This window comes from Crocodylus siamensis, chromosome 7 (assembly GCF_052110815.1).
Source record: "Crocodylus siamensis isolate JL-2025a chromosome 7, ASM5211081v1, whole genome shotgun sequence".
Classification (NCBI taxonomy): Eukaryota; Metazoa; Chordata; order Crocodylia; family Crocodylidae; genus Crocodylus; species Crocodylus siamensis.
The window spans coordinates 58,277,651-58,295,689 of NC_143401.1; the positions used below are offsets into that span (position 1 = coordinate 58,277,651).

Below are 18,039 nucleotides of genomic sequence, written 5' to 3' on the forward strand. Positions count from 1 at the left end.
CAGTCAGATCAATGTGAATTACTTTAAAGCCTTTCTTTCTCTGCAGCTGATAGCAACTGATGTTCCTTTCCCTTATTCAAAATGTCAAGATCTTAGTAAATTACAAAAAACCAAATAGAATATGGCAATTGGTTTTTTTTTTTTTTCTTTTCTTTTTTTGGGCCACTAAATCTTCCAAAGACAGAATGGTTAAGCACTTTCAGAATGTGGATGAATCTTGCAATGTGCACTGGACTAGCTTTGTTCTCATATGGTTTGTTTTCCTCAGTGTTTTAATAAAATATATAAACACCACTTAAAAAACCTGAAGGATTTTTTCCCCTAAACTATAGAAATGTGTTCTTTATATATTGGAATGCATTTACAGAGATTAAGTATGAATATTTACAAATATTTTCCTGAATGGGTTTTTAATATGAAGTATGCAAATCCTTTTATGTTTAGTGGATGTTTATCTAGCCTATAGGCATTTTAACAGCTGTTATTCTCTGTATTCATATGCAGCTTTCTAAAAAGGATTCTGTTTGAGCATATATGTGCAACTATCAGAAGCACTTGAAAATAATGGTGACTTGCATAATATTTTAGAAAATTATAACTTAAAGTGATGCATATTTCATTACAGAAGTGATGCATGATCACTTTGCCTGTGTAAATATTTTCAAGCTAAAAAAATGCAGATAGTAGGAAAGGTAGGATGATCCTGCTGTTAAGTCACTGACCTGGCACTTCAGAGATCCTGGTTCAGTTCCCTGAGCTGCCACAGTTTTTGTGCATGTTCTTGGATCTTCAGAAGCAGTCAAGTCACCTAATTCCCTTTGAAATCATTGAGGTAGGAACCCTGTCCACCTGTGCCTCAGTTTCCCATTTTCACAAAACAAAATGATGCTAATACTTCAGCAATTCACAAGGGCATTGTGAAAATAAATATCCTTAAGACTTTGAAGTACCCTGAATCAGTTTGTTGCCCTTGATTTGTTAATGTCTTCCAGTCCCAGAGGCTTTTTATTTTTACATGTATACTTCAATTATGTGGTTATGGGATCCAGATAAGTGGATAGATTAAAGGGGATAAGATGCTATCCCAAAAGTTGCCAAGTCACAGAACCCTTAACTTCCCCCATGTATGAATTGGCCCTATATGCCCACAGTTAGTGGAGAAGTGGATTTTACCATGCCTTGGCCATTCCACTTGCTTTGTACATAGGTTATTTTTACCCCTCAGTAAGGCAGCCGAAGCAATTGAGTTAAGTTGCTTTGGTTTAGCTCTCATTGGATGCGTCTACATGTTTATTAATGCACTTTTGTTAGTGCTCATTAAGTTTTAGTACCTCTAATGTGAGGTGCTAACTAAATGCGCGTTAGGCTACCCTAATGTGCATGATTTTTTTAGTGGCACTTAATGTACAGTAGCTTCATTTTACTCCACATTAGCACAGTTTTTGCCATTATCCTCCTAATGCACAGTAAAACAGGCTACTACGCATTAAAGCACATGTGTAGACGTGCCTATTGCTGGGTAGTTGGTGGCAGCTACTGTGAAGCAGCTGAAACATGCATAAGTCTTTGCCTCTTTTTCATTGTGGACATACTAACAGTTACTACTAATACTACAGAAAATTATTCGTCTGTAAGTGGGGTCAAAACTGGAAAATGTTTGGGAACCACTGTACTAAGGTACTGAACAGAATATAGATGGGAATTGAACACTGCAGCAAAAACACGTAGACTTTCTTTCACAAAATCTGTGGTCTGTTTATTTTGAAGGCAAGTATAAATGAAAGAATAAGAAGCCTCTGGGAATGGGGAAGATCTGATCAAGGGTATCCGCACATAAATCTAGATACTTTGAGGCAGGAAACAGACTTATTCCTGAAGCAAATATCCTGAAGTTGTTGAGGGGGTGAGTAGGAGTGACACTAAACTTGCTGGTGGGTTTTGCTTAACTGTTTTTAAAGGACTTACTGGTCTTAGTTGTTTAATACATTTGAGTAACACTGGGTGTTTGCACATGTCACATTTTTTTTGCCCTTTCTTGTTGCAGTGGTGTGGCTTTGCACAAGTGGGTTTGTCTTTCTGGTGCATTAAACTAAAACTCCTTGCACATAGTTTAGCTTAGCTCTCTGCAAATTAAAGCGTCGTGTCCATAGATTCATTGTAAGCGTCGTGTCCATAGATTCATTGTATGCAAACACAAAGGTACTCAGAGACTTGTTATAAGCCTTTTTGCCCATCAGATGACACTGCAACTTTTTTGTAGTTCTTTTGAATTGCTGATGCTTTTTTTTTTCTTTTTTTTCTTTCTTGTACGGTGTGCTGGCTCCCTGCTCCCATAGCTGCGGGGCAGGGCACGGGGTGGAGGGCCCTGTTTGGTGGGGGGCAGCATGGGATGGTCCTGCTTTCCTGCATTGCATGTAATTATTTAATTTAATGAGGATGAAACCCCGTGACGTGTTCAAGTGCCCATTGGCTATATTTCAAGAGACAAGGTAGTAGGTAAAATGCTTTAACTCCTAGGCTAGGGACAGAAATGACATATAAATGAGTGGAAACTAGTTCAAGTCTGTAACACAATAGAAGTTCAGTGCATGTAAACTGCTTTCAAAATGGCCAAAACTGGTTGAAGATAAATGTGGAAGGACATAACTAATTTAGGTTAAATCAGTTTATTGAACTTCTGTCCCAGATCTCCATATTCAAGTTAACTCACAGTCCCAGGATGCTTTGCACTTCCCCTACAAACCCTCATCCTCTCAAGGTGGGTGCACTAGCCTTGGTCCAAGCTGTCTGCTCCAGCTGAGCAAGGAGGCATGCTGTAATGCCCCGGGCTTCTGGCCTGGGACACTGCAGCTTTGAATTTGTAGAAAATTAGAGTTGGAAGGGACCTCAAGAGGTTATCTAGTCTAACTCCCTGCTCAGAGTGGCACCATCCCAAACTATATAATTCTAGCTAAGGCTTTATGTAGCTGGGTTTCAGAAACCCCCAAGAATGGAGATTTCAGTCTCTCTGGGTAACCTGTCCCAGTGTTTAAATTACTACCCCCTTAGTGAGAGAGTTTTACCTAATATGTAAACTAAACCTCCCTTACTGCAACTTGAAACCATTGCTCCTTGTTCTGTCATCTGCCTACCACTGAGAATAGTCTAGATCAGGGACAGGCAAAATACGGCCCATGGGCCAGATCTGGCCCACCAGGCCATTCTATATGGCTCATGGGACCAAAATACTGCTAGTTGGATCTGCCCAGTTTACCGGGGGAACGTTTTCTAACTTACCTTCTGCTATATTTTCACACCAGAGAGCTAGTTGGATCTAAACCCATGCAGTTTATCAGTGCTGGAGAGAAGGTTGTTGATTTTTTTTTTTTTTTTCCTTGCATCTTCCTGTTTAGATTGTTGAGGTGTGTATATCACCCCAGGTAGGCAATCTTTGCGCACCATGCTACAACATGCACATCAGCAGTCAGGTTTGCATATGCATGTTGCTCCAAACGAAAGAAGATTTTATTTCCTCTCAGCTCGTATAAATGTGACATTAACTTTTCAATGGGAAAGCCAGTATACTTCTGCATGCAAAAGCAAACTCTGATGTTCTGCTCCCAGATCCTCACGTAACAATGAGAAAAGGAGATATTTCAAGGGCTGTGCTTTTATTAAGGTCAATATTTGTATTGCTCCATTGCAAACTGAGATGTTCTTCCAGCAATCTCTTGGGCTCAGGTGCTTCCCGGAAACAGTGGGTCACCAGCACATTGCAGGTTTTTTGCTTGACCTGGTTTAAAAACTCTTTCACTTTCCCTGTCATAGAGGCTGCCTCATCTATGCACTTAGGCAGTTTTTCCATTCCAGTTTGTTACCAGATTTGCCCGCTACTTTGGGGTGTGCTCATTTATTAGGGCTAGGGTCTTGGTAATTCTATCAATGTGCTGCTTGTGTTATCTGTGTTTCTATTATGGAGCTGTATCTCTCCCTTGTGCAAGCCCTCACCCCCAGTGGAGCTATCTTGCAGGACTCAGTTCAGTTGGGCTGAGTTCCTCCAGTCCCCAAATCAGTCATACACACAAACACACACAGATTAACGTGACATGCCTGACTTGCCCGGGTTGATCAGCATGGACAGGCTGACACCCTCATATGCCAAGAATCAGTTCATCAGAGCAACAATAACCACAGTCAGACACAAGCACACAATTAAACAGAATACCTCTGAATCTGTCTAGGTGTCCAGATGACACCCTCATGGGCCAGCATTCAGTTCATTAGGGCACGTCAGAGCCAAACTGGGTCAATCAGCCTGTACAAGCTGATCCCCTTATGTGTTTCGAACTCAGCACGTCCCAGTCTTTTAGTCTCTTGATGAGCAGACTCCACAGTATTTCTAGGCTTCACAGGGATCTTTAGCTTAGGTAAGAGGGGCGTTGCTACAGAGCAATAGGGAAAGAGAAGTAAAGAAGGTAAAATATACCCAGTTACCACCAGTTTGACTATAAAAGTTATTTATTGCTAAGTAGATGAAATATGTATTGACACTAGTAGTGATAGACATGCAAAGGAAAACCAAACACAAACAGTCACAATATACCCTGGTTTCACTAAGTATTTGGGGAAACTTAGCTCAAGCTTAACTAATACAGTTCAAGTTCAGAAATCTATGCCTAGAGGGAGAGAAGAGAAAAGAGAGAGAGAGCTGGGATCTCACCAGTCCAAGGCACTAGGGCTGCAAAGCTGACAGGTCAAAATTCTCAGCACGATCCTTGAAGGGAGATGATCTTCCTCCTGCAGCCTCTCCAGAAGAAAGCGAGTGGTGTCAGCGCACACACTGCTGCTTCTTTTACAGATGTTTATACCCCCAGTTCAGCTTCTTTCAAGCATTCTCAATATTGTAAATCAAATTGTCTTTTCTATTGTCAAGGGGTTATCTGGGTGGAACATCTCAGGAACTTGATTGATACTCAGGAAACATCTACTTGGAGCCAGCTGGACATTCCTATGGATAGCAGATATACTTGATGGGATATCTCCTGGTGTCTTCAGAAACAATAGATTGCAGCATCAGGGTTTTTGGATTTTTACTTGCTGTGAACAAGCCTCAGCTTAGCATGACTTTTCCAGATCTTATTATAGTCTTTTAACAGATTTAAGGCAATTATTAGAGTGTTCATAACCTGTTGTGGAGAGGACTTCCACCAGTCGTCTCGGGAAAAGTATGACAGCACTTGTGGACAGGGCTCCAACGGGCTGGACGCTGTGATGAACCCTGTACCATTGTTCAAATGTTGCCCATACCCCCTCTGACTCGGTCTATTGCCTCAGCATTCCCTAACCCGGTAACCGAGTTGTAGCCAATTAAGTTTACATAGGCCTCCCATAGTGGGACCGGGGAATGTACGGCCCGAGATGCCCAATAAACTTGCTTTTGCTTAGAGGTGTATGTGTGAGGGGGGGAAGGAAAAGTCCTTTGTAAATCCAGATTAGAACTGGTCTGATAAATGCTGAGCTGGGTGTGGGAGTTGATTAGCATTTGGAGCACAGCTTCCCCATCCTGCAGTGCTTCCCTGCTTTGCTGATCCCAGAATTCACTGCAGTCTATGCTTCAGGTTTTCTGTTCTCCATCTCTCATGTAAATGAATGGTCATCTGTTCCCATCTCAGATGCAAATGAGACCTAGGGCAGTTGTTGCACTTTTGTCACCCTTATCTGGAGGGTTTTAGGTGTGTGTCTCACTGCATCTTAATCGGTTCCTGTTTAGGTGAGGGGGGGCAATTCTTTGTGAGTCAGACAGTCTGTGTCCTGTGTCAGGTTTCCCCAAAAACATGGAGCGGACAGGTAACAAGTTCTCCTTTCTTAGTGTAGGCTGTTGTCACCTTGAACATTTCTTTTCTCATTGTGTTATCTGGTAGGTACTTGCAAAATGAAGAAAAAAATCTTTTATATTGCTTTCATCAATGAACCTGATGTTACCCAAGAGTTGAACATGACCCCAATATCTGTTTATTCATCAGGCTGCAAAGCAAAATTTCCACTTGATTTTATATTTTCTTGAACAACAGTTTCAATGTCAGCAGACATATCATCAGTGTGCAACTTGTCTTATTGTCTGAGAGGGCAACCTTTGCAATTTCATTGACTGCATTTGAGCCTAATATTACCCTCAATCTCTTTACATCCTGGTAAAATTAAAGACCCTGTGATTGTATGTGGTTTTTTTGTCTTCACAACAAGCTCAGTGACCAAGGAGCTTGCCTCCAGTACTTTATCAGACACTGTTATGCTGTCTTTCACCATTTGCACTTATTTTTCATCTTGTTCCTTTAAACACTTAAAAAAAAAATCTTTATCCTTGTTGGCAAGGGATAGGTTTTTGGTTCTAAGAAGTTGTCCTCGACTTACTTGGCACCATGGCATGGTTTGAAAGTTTTTCCCCACACACAAAACATGTTGGAAGAGGGCAAGTTAGTTTGCCAGTAAATGAAAATCCATAATGCAAATAACACTCACAGTAGAAGTAGTGTTGGCTCACCCTTTGACTTCCTTGTGCTCATGTTCAGATTCAACACTAACTGCACACTCCACGACTTCTCTGCTCAACATGATTTTTTTGACCACATACAACGTCATTGGAGCATAGCGTGACATACTGTCTCACATCTATCTGTACAGTGAAATGGCAACATGACACAATACACTTCAGTTCCATCAACAAAACTAATTTATAGAATATGTTTCTTTATTCATTTATTTTTCTAACATGACTTTTTTTCCCCCCAAAATTCCATGGCACACCTGGTCATTTCTGACAACACACCATTGTGCTGTGGCATACTGATTGGGAAACGCTGATCTAGAGGGAGCTATGGAGACGTGCACAAGTGTGCAGGTTGTACTGTAGCAAGGGTAGTGCCAGTGGTGCCCCAGCACTAGTAGCCTTTGTGCAAGAGGTGCCAAATCAAATGGAAGTGTTATGTAGTAGCATGTGGGGAGGTGCTCTGCATGTGACATGCACGGGGTACCAAAAAGCCTGGTTACTGCTTTTTGGGCTTCTTTTTTTGAGTGATTGAAAAAAAATATACCATGCAGTCAGGTTTTCTATGTAATATATGCATTAGGGATGTGCAAAGCGGGCGTATTTGATTTGGATTCAGTCCAATTCAGGGGACAGTGATTTGATTCACTGATTTTGGATCACTGTCCCGATTTCGATTTGGCGGAATCTGAGGATTCTATTCTGATTCGGCAAATCAGCGATTTGGCCATAGACACAGCTTTGTGGGGGGGGGAGGGGGGGGAGGGTTGTTTGTGTTTTTTTTCTACATACCTTGAGGTACCAGGCATAGCTCATGAATGCTGAGATGGTGGGGCGGATGGAGTGTCCCACAGGAGCACAGAGGGGCTACCTATATGCTTGGCGGTGGACCTGGAAGTGGACCAGAAGTACTTTTGGTCCACTGCTGAGCGTATGGAGGATGCCTCGTCCACCATGTCCCCTTGGCTTGGTGATCAGTTGCAGGGGGACCCTGGGTGCTGCCGCAGACCTAGGAGGCACCAGTTGCCGAGCATGGTGGGGTGGGATCCCCTGCATGCTTCATGGTGGACCTGGAAGTGGACCAGAAGTGCTTCTGGTCCACTTCTGGGTCTGCCGCTGAGTGCGATGGGGACACTGCTGTGCTCCGATGGGACGCTGTCACAAGCTGCCTGGTACTTTGACGTATGTAGAAAAAACATATATAGCTGTATCTGTCTGAATCATCAAATCTTTCCAGATCAAATTGGAGGCTTCTGGTTGAATTCAGAGAAATTTAGTTGGTCTCCTGACTTTGATTCAGAGATTCAGCAGCCAAATTGGGCTGAATCTCCTCCGAATCGAATCAGTGACCAAAGCTTTGCACAGCGCTAACATGCATTCTGTCTATCTAAACATTAATCTAACATACGTATATAGACATAGTGCAAAGACCTGGCTGACTTCCTGTGCAACTTGTCTTTAGTTCAGCAGTTTATATTCAGCCTTTACAGTTTATAAATTACTTCATTCACTGTATGTTTAGATGCACGTTTTGAAAATAAACCAAAATGAGTTCTGTAGTATGCAGCTCCATGAACACTTAAATGTTATTCTTGAAACCTTGCATGCCTTCTACACCAATTAATTTTGGTTTCTGAATCGCACTATGCCCTTTAATGGAAAAAGAATAATGTGCCTTCCACACGGGTTGTCCAGATGAAAATCTGTATCTGATAAATTTGATTTATTTATTTTTAACTGGGAAAGTTGCTTTTATTGATGAAAAATTTTCTCTGCATTTGTTGAAGTTGGAAAGGATTCTTCTCTCATTGTAGATATAGTTATTGGTATTGTATCCTTTGTGCCTCAGGGGTCAGTCCTGGGGCTGATTTTGTTCAGTGTCTTCCAGTTTGATGTCTTTCAGGACATCAGTGGTGTCCTGGAAGATGGCATAGAGCAAGTTTGCATATGACACCAAGCTGGAGTCGGTAGTAGATACTCTGGAGGGTAGGGCTAGGTTTCAGAGCAACTTACACAAATTGGAGGATTGGGCCAAAAGAAATCTCCTGAGATATTCACCAAAGACAAGTGCAAGGTCCTGCACTTAGGATGGAACAGTCCTGTGCATGACTATAGGCTGAGGGCTGATGAGCTGGGCAGCAGCTCTGCAGAAAAGGACCTGGGGGTTACAGTGGACAATAAGCTGAATATGAACCAGTATTGTGCCCTTGTTGCTAAGAAGGCTAACAGTATACTGGGCTGCATTGGTAGGTGTGTGGCCAGTAGGTCAAGGGAAGTGATTATTCCCTTCTATTCAGCACTGGTGAGGCAACAACTGGACTACTGTGTCTAGTTCTGGGGCCCCTGCTACAGAGAGGATGTGGACAAATTGGAGAGAGTCCAATGGAAGACTTCAAAAATGGCGAGGGGGCTGGGGGACATGATTCTGTGTCCTTTGGATATAATAATTGATTTCTAGTCTTGTTGCATTTCAGATGGCCAGTTCTTGTGTAGTGCATAACAAGCAATTGTTGGACCAGGACTTTAATTAGCAGTGCCCAATAGTCTGGTTCCAAGTGGGGTGGGTTTTGGCCCCTGCGCTGGCTAACAAATTGACTAGGCATATCTATCACCACCCTATCAATCTGGAAATTGCTTGTACTATGACTAAATAAAGAAACTCTCAGTGATACTTAACTGGAACAAATTAATCGGTTTATTAGTGACGGGTAAATATAAATAGCTTGTACAACAGGTAAATAACAGGATATACAAAAGCAAGAGCAACCAATGTAACTACAGAACTAGGAACTGACTACACGCCTAATAAAACTATTCCTAGTAACTTCTAAAACCTATACCTAACTTAAGATCATACCTGTATTATAATTCAGTCCCTCTAAAGACTCAATGCAACACTATAACCTCAGAAGCAATATTGACTGAGGAGTGGGTATGAACTTTATTATATAAGGGGAAAACTTTATTAAACACTGGATTGCTGCCATTCCCGATTACAGTAAGTGTAGATCACAGTCATCACACCAAAGATGATTATCTGTGGCAGCTTACCTTCTGCTTTAGGGGAAGGGAGGAGAAAGGAATGAGAGAGAGTGGGTGTTACTTGCGCTAGAGGGTGGAGGGCTGCAACTTAAGTGCTAGGTGCACCCAAGGAGAGAATCTGGGGTGCCAACCCTGACCACTCTCACTGGGAGATCACAGCCAGGAGATCAGCAGGTCAGGACAGGTGGAGTCTCAGGAGTAGAGGTTGCTGGGGATGATGGTCAGCTCTGTCAGCTTCGCTGTTGAGGGTGTGCTCAGCTGGTCGGACCTCCATGGTCGTGGCGTAGCCCAGTGATCATCCACACCAATACACCACCAAACCACTTCTACCTCATTCATTCACCACACTTTTATCACTTGTTCACACACACTGATCCAGTCACACACACAGAGAACACACACAGGCAGCCAGCCTGGACAGATCCACACTCTCACCCAGTCCCAATCGTGCATGTAGTTTCTGTCAATCCAAAGCCCTTATATGGGCTTTTCACCCAGCATGCCTGGGCTCTGCCCATGACACACTTTTGTGCACTGGACACTTCCAGCATCTTCTGAACTTAATTAAGCATGCTTCCAAGTAGGAGGTCATCTAAAGTTCAACACATGACCTACTTAGGCTATGTGTCTGCGTTTATCAGCTACAACCAAACAGGTGAGGTTAAGTGAGAGTGCCATGGACTCAGACTCAACTTTGTCTCCAATGTATTGGAACAAACCTCTTAAAAAAAAAATCCTAAACATAAAAATTATTGCTCTAGTATTTTTAAGATGCTCTAATATGTGCCTTTTTATACTGCTAAAGTAACGATGCTAAAATGTGGAAGCGTTACTAAGGTTTCAGTGTCCATATAACTTTTCTGAGACAAACTAATAGCCTGCTTTGAGGAAAGTGGTGCCTTTTGATATAGGGTGCCTAAGGCCCTAACTGCTATTTCTTCAACCATTCCAGCAGCAGTGATGAAAGCCCTACTGCTACTTTCTCTGTAGAAGGAACTCCAGGTAGGCTACCAACTTCAGGCCCCCAAGAATTTAACCAGCGTATATTGTGTATTATTAAAGCATGCCTGTGTGAAAAAGCTAGAATGGGGTTGGAAACCCCCAGTGTGTATGCCAGCACATGGCATGTGAGGCCATCTTGCTTAGCATGTCATAGCTGGCCTAGGCTCTAGGCAGGTGGCACCGGCCATGGAGCCTAGGCTGCTTGCAGCATGTCGCCAGGGCTCTGGCTGGTAGCAGCTGCCCAGAGCCTAGGCTGGCTGCTGCACCAGGCTCTGGAGCCCTGGCCAGCCTACACTTTGTGGGGTAGGGGGGGTTTGCACTGCCCTAGGCCCCTCCCATGTTGTCTGTCCAGAGGCATGTGCTGGAGCTCTGGAGCCCAGGTTCCTGCCACAGCTTGTCCAGGCAACTGCAGCAGGTGGCAGGCAGGCTGCAAACAGGGCTCTGGAGCCTCAGCACTGGCTCCATGGTAGTGACAACTGCTTGTGTGCCTCAGGGTGCAGGGTGGGAAAGGAGCCAGGACAGCACAACCCTGGCCCTTTTCCTACTGTCCACACAGGTGTGCACGCGGCTTCCACCAGCAACGAGGATTGCGCCCATCATGTCTCGCCTGTGGTCTGCTCCTGGCATGCCAGGTCGAGGTGTTCAGGGTTGGGTTGTTTTTGGAGCTCTGGCCAAAAATATTGTCGACCTCTGGGCTAGCCTTATCTCCAGCATAACATGTACCACAGGACCTCTGAATTAACTCTTGTTTGTACTAGAACACATTTTTGTAGAAAACGATGTAGTCCCAATATAAATATTTTCAGTAATGGAGTATGCACCAGAACCCTTGGTAAGTTGTTTCAGTGGTTAATTATAATTACTGTTTTTTTGTTTTAATGTTTTATTTCTAGTCACATTGTTCTATCTTCAACTTCCAGCCATTGAATCTTGTGATTATCTTTGTGTGTTCAAGAAAAGGAGATGATGTGTAATGGTAATGACACCAAGGCCAAAAAAAATAAAGAAGTAGGTTGTTTTCATCCACTGCTATCGAATATGGATTATTCAGATATGGGTGGTTTGTATGCAGCTTAATTTGTAGTAGATTAAGTGAAGGAGAAGCCGCAGAACTGTTTGTTGCAGCTTTTATATCAAAGGGTGCTGCTTCTCCATTTAGCTGTTGTACCACAATGGTCTTGTGCAGCTGATTGCTGTGGCTGTGTGTATCCATGGCTTGTTTTGCAAACTCATCTTTTATTGAGACTTGGGGATCTAGTCCTACAACTTTTGTGGGTTCTGCTGCACATATCCATCAAATCTCTTTCCTTCTTTTTCCAAAAATAGTAACATTTAGAAGGGAAAAAAACAAAAGGTGGTGTGAATCTCTGTTGTGAAAGTGTTTTAAATCTCTTTTTACTTAAAGCAGGAAGGTTAAAATACTTAACACTTAATTAATGTATGATCTATATGGGGATGAAGTCCTTCACTGATGATTTTTATCAATGTGTTTAAAAAAAAAAAAAAAAAAAAAAGAAAAAGAAAAGAAAAGAAACAACAACAACAAAAACCAAAACCAAATAAACCCCCAAAACCCATGCAATTCTTAAGTAAGATTTATGTCCTCCTCCTTCCTGGTTACAAGACCAGCCTGTATCCTGCCCATACCCTCTCTTACCTGCCTGGCCTAATTATGTCTTTTTTTTCATAAAATGCAGCTACTTTGCTAAGACTAAGCACATGGGAGAGAGGAGGAGAGCATAGCTGGCTTGAGTAAAGAGGTAGATACAGGAATGGGAGGTGAATTTTTGCTGTACTGTATGAAGGATGTAAGAAGTGCCAGTTGCCTTCCTAACAGTAGAAATGACAGTTCTAATTCCCAGGCATGATCCTGTCTCGGGCAGTGTGTTGGACTAGATGAATTACAGAGGTCCCTTCCAGCCCAAGTTCTCTATGATTCCATGTTTAAATATTAATATTTTGATCTAATTTAGATGCTCTTTAATATAGACTTAAATATGTTAAAGACTCATGTAAATTAAACTCACCTGTTTCTTTTGAACAATAAATTGGAATCTGACTGAGTGGCTGCGTTGGCTGGGGTAGTTTAAGTATATAACTATTCTTCAGGACTTGACAACAACAGAGTTTGTAAGTGTTGGATGCTAGGTTTAGTGTTTATTCTTTGGGACATTTGTTCTACCTGTTTAATTAGTACTTAAAGAATGTGCTAGACATTCCCTTTGACTGTTTTTCCCCCCCCCCTTTTTTTCCTTTATTGCCCCCACGTTCTTGACTTACACAATTTTTGTAATTAAATCCTTTGCATTAAGCTTTTGATTTCTTTTCCTTTTTAATAGATCTCTACCTAAAACTGGAAGATGTGACCCGTAAGTTTAATAAGCCTTGCATAATGGATGTGAAAATAGGCCAGAAAAGTTATGATCCATATGCTTCAGCTGAGAAGATTCACCAGCAGGTCAGCAAGTACCCACTTATGGAAGAGATTGGGTTCTTGGTGCTTGGCATGAGGGTAAGTCTTCCCTTTTTTTAAATTTTAAATTCAGTTCTGGTATATTATCAAGATAAGAATTAATATAGTTTTTTCTAGCAAATAAAAACACTTCTATTATGAGGTTATTAAAATATGTGAGATCATTGAAAAGTATTAATATCCTATGGACCATAAAATACATCTCAAATCTCTGTTCTCATTTAAATTGTGTATTTAACTGTTCAATGTCTCTCTTGTGATCATAATTCTAACTGGAGTACAGAAATATATTTGTCAGAATATTTCAGGCTAGAATGTTGGTTATTCACGAAATAGTCATCACTATTGTTATAAAAATGATTTTCAAATGTCATAGATGTTTAGGGGGATTATCAAGCAACACTTTTGTGCTCTGGTTGTGAAACTATTCCTGTAGGCATCTATCCTTTGGGTTGTATTTTTTTGGTATTTTAAAATCTTTTAGAAAAAATGTCTTTATGAACCATCTTGTTACTTGCCTACAGACATATGTATCAGCTTTGTTTGCAAGACTATGACTAATACCATGGCTGTAGTACTGCAGACTTCTTTTAATTCATCTTCCCTGTGGAAGGCAAGGGCCCAGGCAGGGACCATCATATCCTGGAAGTAAAAATATGACTGAGATGATGATTTCAATGTGAAGGCTTTGGAGTCTTTGACAACCAGCAAATGTTCTGGGGAGGAAGTCTGCTCCCATCAACAGATGGGATTCACCTGACCAAAATTGAAAGAGCATTTTTCTAGTCGTCATCTGGCCAACCTTGTAAGGTGAGCTTTAAATTAGGTCTGATGGATAATGAACAAAACCCTCCATCAACAGCAAGCAGTCCATAGAGGAAAGGACCAGAAGCAGCAGCTCAACTCTGAGAGGGCCAGAGAGCCACAGGACAGCAACAAGTGATGCAAAAGGGAAGAGGGTAGATTGAAATGCAAAATATGTCCAATGTGTGTATATATACAAATGTGAGCAGTATGGGGAATAAACAAGATGAGCTGAAAGCTGCAGCCTGTGAACAGAACTTGTGACTTGATCAGTACCACAGAGACCTGGTGGGAGAGCTCTTATGGCTGGAGCGTCAACATGGAGGGTTACATTTTGTTTTGGAAAATCAAGGTTGGGAGAAGAGGTGGTGGTCTTGCCTTTTATGTCAAAAACCTATATGCTTGTTTCCTGGTTCAGGAGGAAGAAGATAGCACAGTGAAATGTATTTGGGTGAAAATGAAAGGGGAAAGATGCATTATTGATATAATGCTAAGGAGTTATAGGCCACAAAATCAGGCAGAGGAGGTAGATGAAGCATTCTTCAAGGTGACCAAACTATCCAAAAGCTATGAGATGGTACTGATGGGAAACTTCAGTTTTCTAGTCATCTGCTGGTAGAACAATACAGCCAAATACAAAATGTTGAGCCAGATTCTAACTTGTGTGGATGACAGCTTTCTGTTCCCAAAGGTTGAAGGTACAAACTAGGGGATAATCTGTCTTGGATCTTATCCTACCAATAGGGAAGAATTGGTGGAGCATGTGAAGGTGATAGGCAACTTGGGGGGAAGTGATCATGAGAAGTTAGAATTCCAGATTCTGAAGTGGGGAAAGTATGAGGTGGGCAAAACGAGGACTCTAGATTTCAATAAGACGAATTTCATCTGACATAAGTAGTTAATAGGCACGTGTTAATCTTAACACAATGGAGTTAATCTTCCATTGTGTCAGAACAGTTTCTTGTTGGGCTTTTAATACTGTGCCCTTCAGAACCTCCCAGTCCTCCTAGGCACATTTATCCTCCCAGGACCATGTGGCTGCATAAGAAGCTTCTAGGATGCCTTAAATGCAGAAGGAAAGCATACATGTGATGGAAAAATGAGCAGGTCACCAGGAAATAGCAAGAGTTTTCAGTGTCTAAATCAGGAAGTCAAAGATGAAGATTGAGAAGCATCTGGGAAGAGAGATCAAAGACAGCAAGAAGAGGTTCTGTAAGTCTGGCCAGAAAAAAAAGCTGTGGGTCAACTAACTAGCCAGGGGAGACTCTTAACAGAAGATGCAAAGAAAGCAGAGCTTCTCAACAGCTACTTTGCCTCAGTCTTAGCAAAAAAATTAAGCTTTAGCTAGGGTACTGAAGGTACTGGCAGAGGAGATCTCTTAGCCTTTGGCACTGATATTCATGGAGTAGCGGGAGAGAGACCAGTTTCCAGAGGACTGGAAAAGGGCCAACATAATGTGTTTCATCTGCCCACTCCTCCTCCCCCCCCCCCCCCAAAAAAAAAAAAAAAAAAAAAAAGACAAAAAAGAGGACCTGAACTTCAGACTCATCAGAGTACATGGGAAGTTACTGGAGCATGACCTAAGGAAAGTCCATTTGCAAGCATCTGGAGGAAAGAAGTCTGATTTCAGTACCCAGCATGGATTTACCAAAAACCTAGTAGTGTCAAACAAACTTGATCTTGTTTGTCAAAGTAACTACTTTGGTGGATGAAGCAAATACTGTGGATATAGGTAGGGCCCTGAGAAAATTGTGGATTTTTTGTTGAAAATTTGTGGCATATGCACAAGTAAATTATTATTTTTCATGGAATATTCACAGAGCTACTGTTGATCTTGGCAAATGGGTCCTGGTAGTTCTGTGAATATTTCATGAACAATGATACTTTGCCCATGCATGTGCTGCAGGCAGGCACACTGCCATAGATGGTGGAAGACTGGGGCTAATGGGGCTTAGCCCTCTCAAATGTGAGGCAATGCAGAGGGCTACAGGGCAGCCTGGGTGCAGGCTCTGGTCAGCTGCAGCTGGGGAGAGTGGGGGTGTAATGTATGCAGACAGACATGGAGCCTGCATGCAGCCAGGATTGGCTATTGGAAAAAACTTCACTGTTAGACCAGTGAGGCAGTGGAATAGGCTGCCTTAGGAAGTTGTGGACCTGCCATGACCAGAGGCATTCAAAAAGAGGTTGGACAGCCACTTGTCATTGATCTAGGCATAGCTATGCCTGTGTTCTACTGTAGGCATTTCCCATGCTTCCGGATGCTGGTTACCACATTGGCCTGGGATGGAATTCCTGAAATTTTAATTTTTCTTCTTTATGCATGCTTCCTTGGTTTATACGGGTAGAACCCAGGATTTTTGCAGTGTGAGGTGTTTTACCTGGCTGTGGAAGTGAGGGTTTGCAAACTTGCTGAGAGTATGCATAGCTACAGCAAACTGGTACTGCTGTGGTGCTGCACCTGATTGCTGCTGTTTTTACTTCAAAGGATGTTCCTTTTCCCAGCAGCTGGAGCTCATCACTTGCCCTGCAGAGCTGATCAGGGAAATGTCACTCTTTGAAGTAAAGGCAGCAGCAATCAGCTGAGAGGCTTACTCTCAAATTGGTAACCCATTGCAGACTGGGGAGGTTAGACCACCCAAGCTACCCAGGTTTGGTGTATGCTTTTATTTAGCTGATAGGGAAAGAACAGAAGGTATCTAGGGGGGAGAGTAGATTCACTCCCACATATTATGTAGTTTTTTTAATATGCATTTCTGTACTTGACGACTTAACTTTTCCAAGGGTGCTCTTCATCAGAAGACTTCTTCTCAGATGTTTGTATACTTGTCTCTCAAGTCTCAGTTGGTCAGTAACTTGGACAGGGTAGGCAGAAATGGCTGTAGACCTCTAGCTACCAGGTAATCCTCTTTGATTTTTGTCCATGCTGCCTGAAACAATAAGTCTAGAATAAGACTTATTTTTTTCCCCCCATTTATATACCACTAACCTGTAAAATTCCCATAGCAATTTCACACAACTTCTTCTTTTTATATTGAAACTTTTTAAGCAGCCTATTCTAGATCATTAACCACATTTTGGTGCTTTCATATATGTAAACAATGTCTTGCCATTGGAGAATGTTTAAATTCATCTTGTAGGCAATTAGGAGCTCCTTTCCAGTAGAAGAGTATTTCACAGATTATGGAGATCACGTCTGATCTCTTTTGGGAAACCTGAATAGCCATGTGGTACTGGTACTTCTACTTCTTTATAGCTGAGAAAAAAACAGCAGATGAGAGGAACCGATGAGGGTAAAAATAGAAGTTGTTATTCCCTCTTAAAAAAACGCCCCATAAATATTTATATTAGTGCCAAGAACAGCAAAAATACACAAATATACAGCAAATATACTCCTGGTTGGCACAATTTTTTTTTTAATTGGTGGATGTGTTTGAGACCAAGTCTCTCTCATAAAGTTTGTCCAAAAAAAAGCCCAACCCTTCCCCCCTCTCCCCCTGCTTGAGTGCTCTTTTAAGTAAACCTCTTGTTCTGAAGGCATATTTCTCATGTTCTCAATGTACTAAACGTAGATGCATTTTATTTTAGTGAATAGACATGCAGGTAAATATTAAAGCATGAACGTGTGTGTGAATAACACCATTTAGAATGTGAAGTCATTTCAGCAAACATTTTAAAAATCATATGCATCGTTGTAGTTGTGATTTTTTTTTTTTCTTTTTAAAAAGGGGAAATGATTGAAAAATTAATAGTATAAAAGTAAAGAGAATTGAAATACTCAAGTTAGATGTAAACTTATAGTTCTTGTAGCAAATAATTGGGCAGCATGTGTATAAAATATGAAAGATTTTTCTCAAATATCTAAATATATAAACCCATTGATTTTTTTTTTTTTTTTTTTTTTTTTTTTTTTTTTTTTTTTAGGATCCATAACTTTATTTCTGTTGGATTAACTTTTCATGCATAAACGTGTATTTAAGAAACTTTGTTGCCAAAATTGTATCCTTTAAGCGTAAGCCAGAAAAAAAATCTTCAAGTCTGTATTCTTTATTAACAGAAGCATATACTAATGCTATGCCATAACTCTAAATTGGACACTTCACATTAAGTATAAAGCTGGAAATTAGAGTTACGAAAAACTGTACTTCAACCTAAAACCCATATATCCTTGTCAGTGATGTTAAATGACATTAGCTGA

The 18,039-nt window shown here is 41.5% G+C and overlaps 1 protein-coding gene across 2 annotated transcripts in view; it reads left to right on the plus strand.

The window, feature by feature from the left end:
- The window catches only part of IPMK (inositol polyphosphate multikinase), a 57,032-nt gene that overhangs the window by 26,977 nt on the left and 12,016 nt on the right, over positions 1–18,039 (plus strand). For both annotated transcript variants that reach the window (XM_090057520.1, XM_090057522.1), the window contains one exon: positions 12,907–13,079. In XM_090057520.1, coding sequence (XP_089913646.1) covers positions 12,907–13,079 — 173 coding nt within the window. The remainder of the gene's footprint in view (positions 1–12,906; positions 13,080–18,039) is intronic.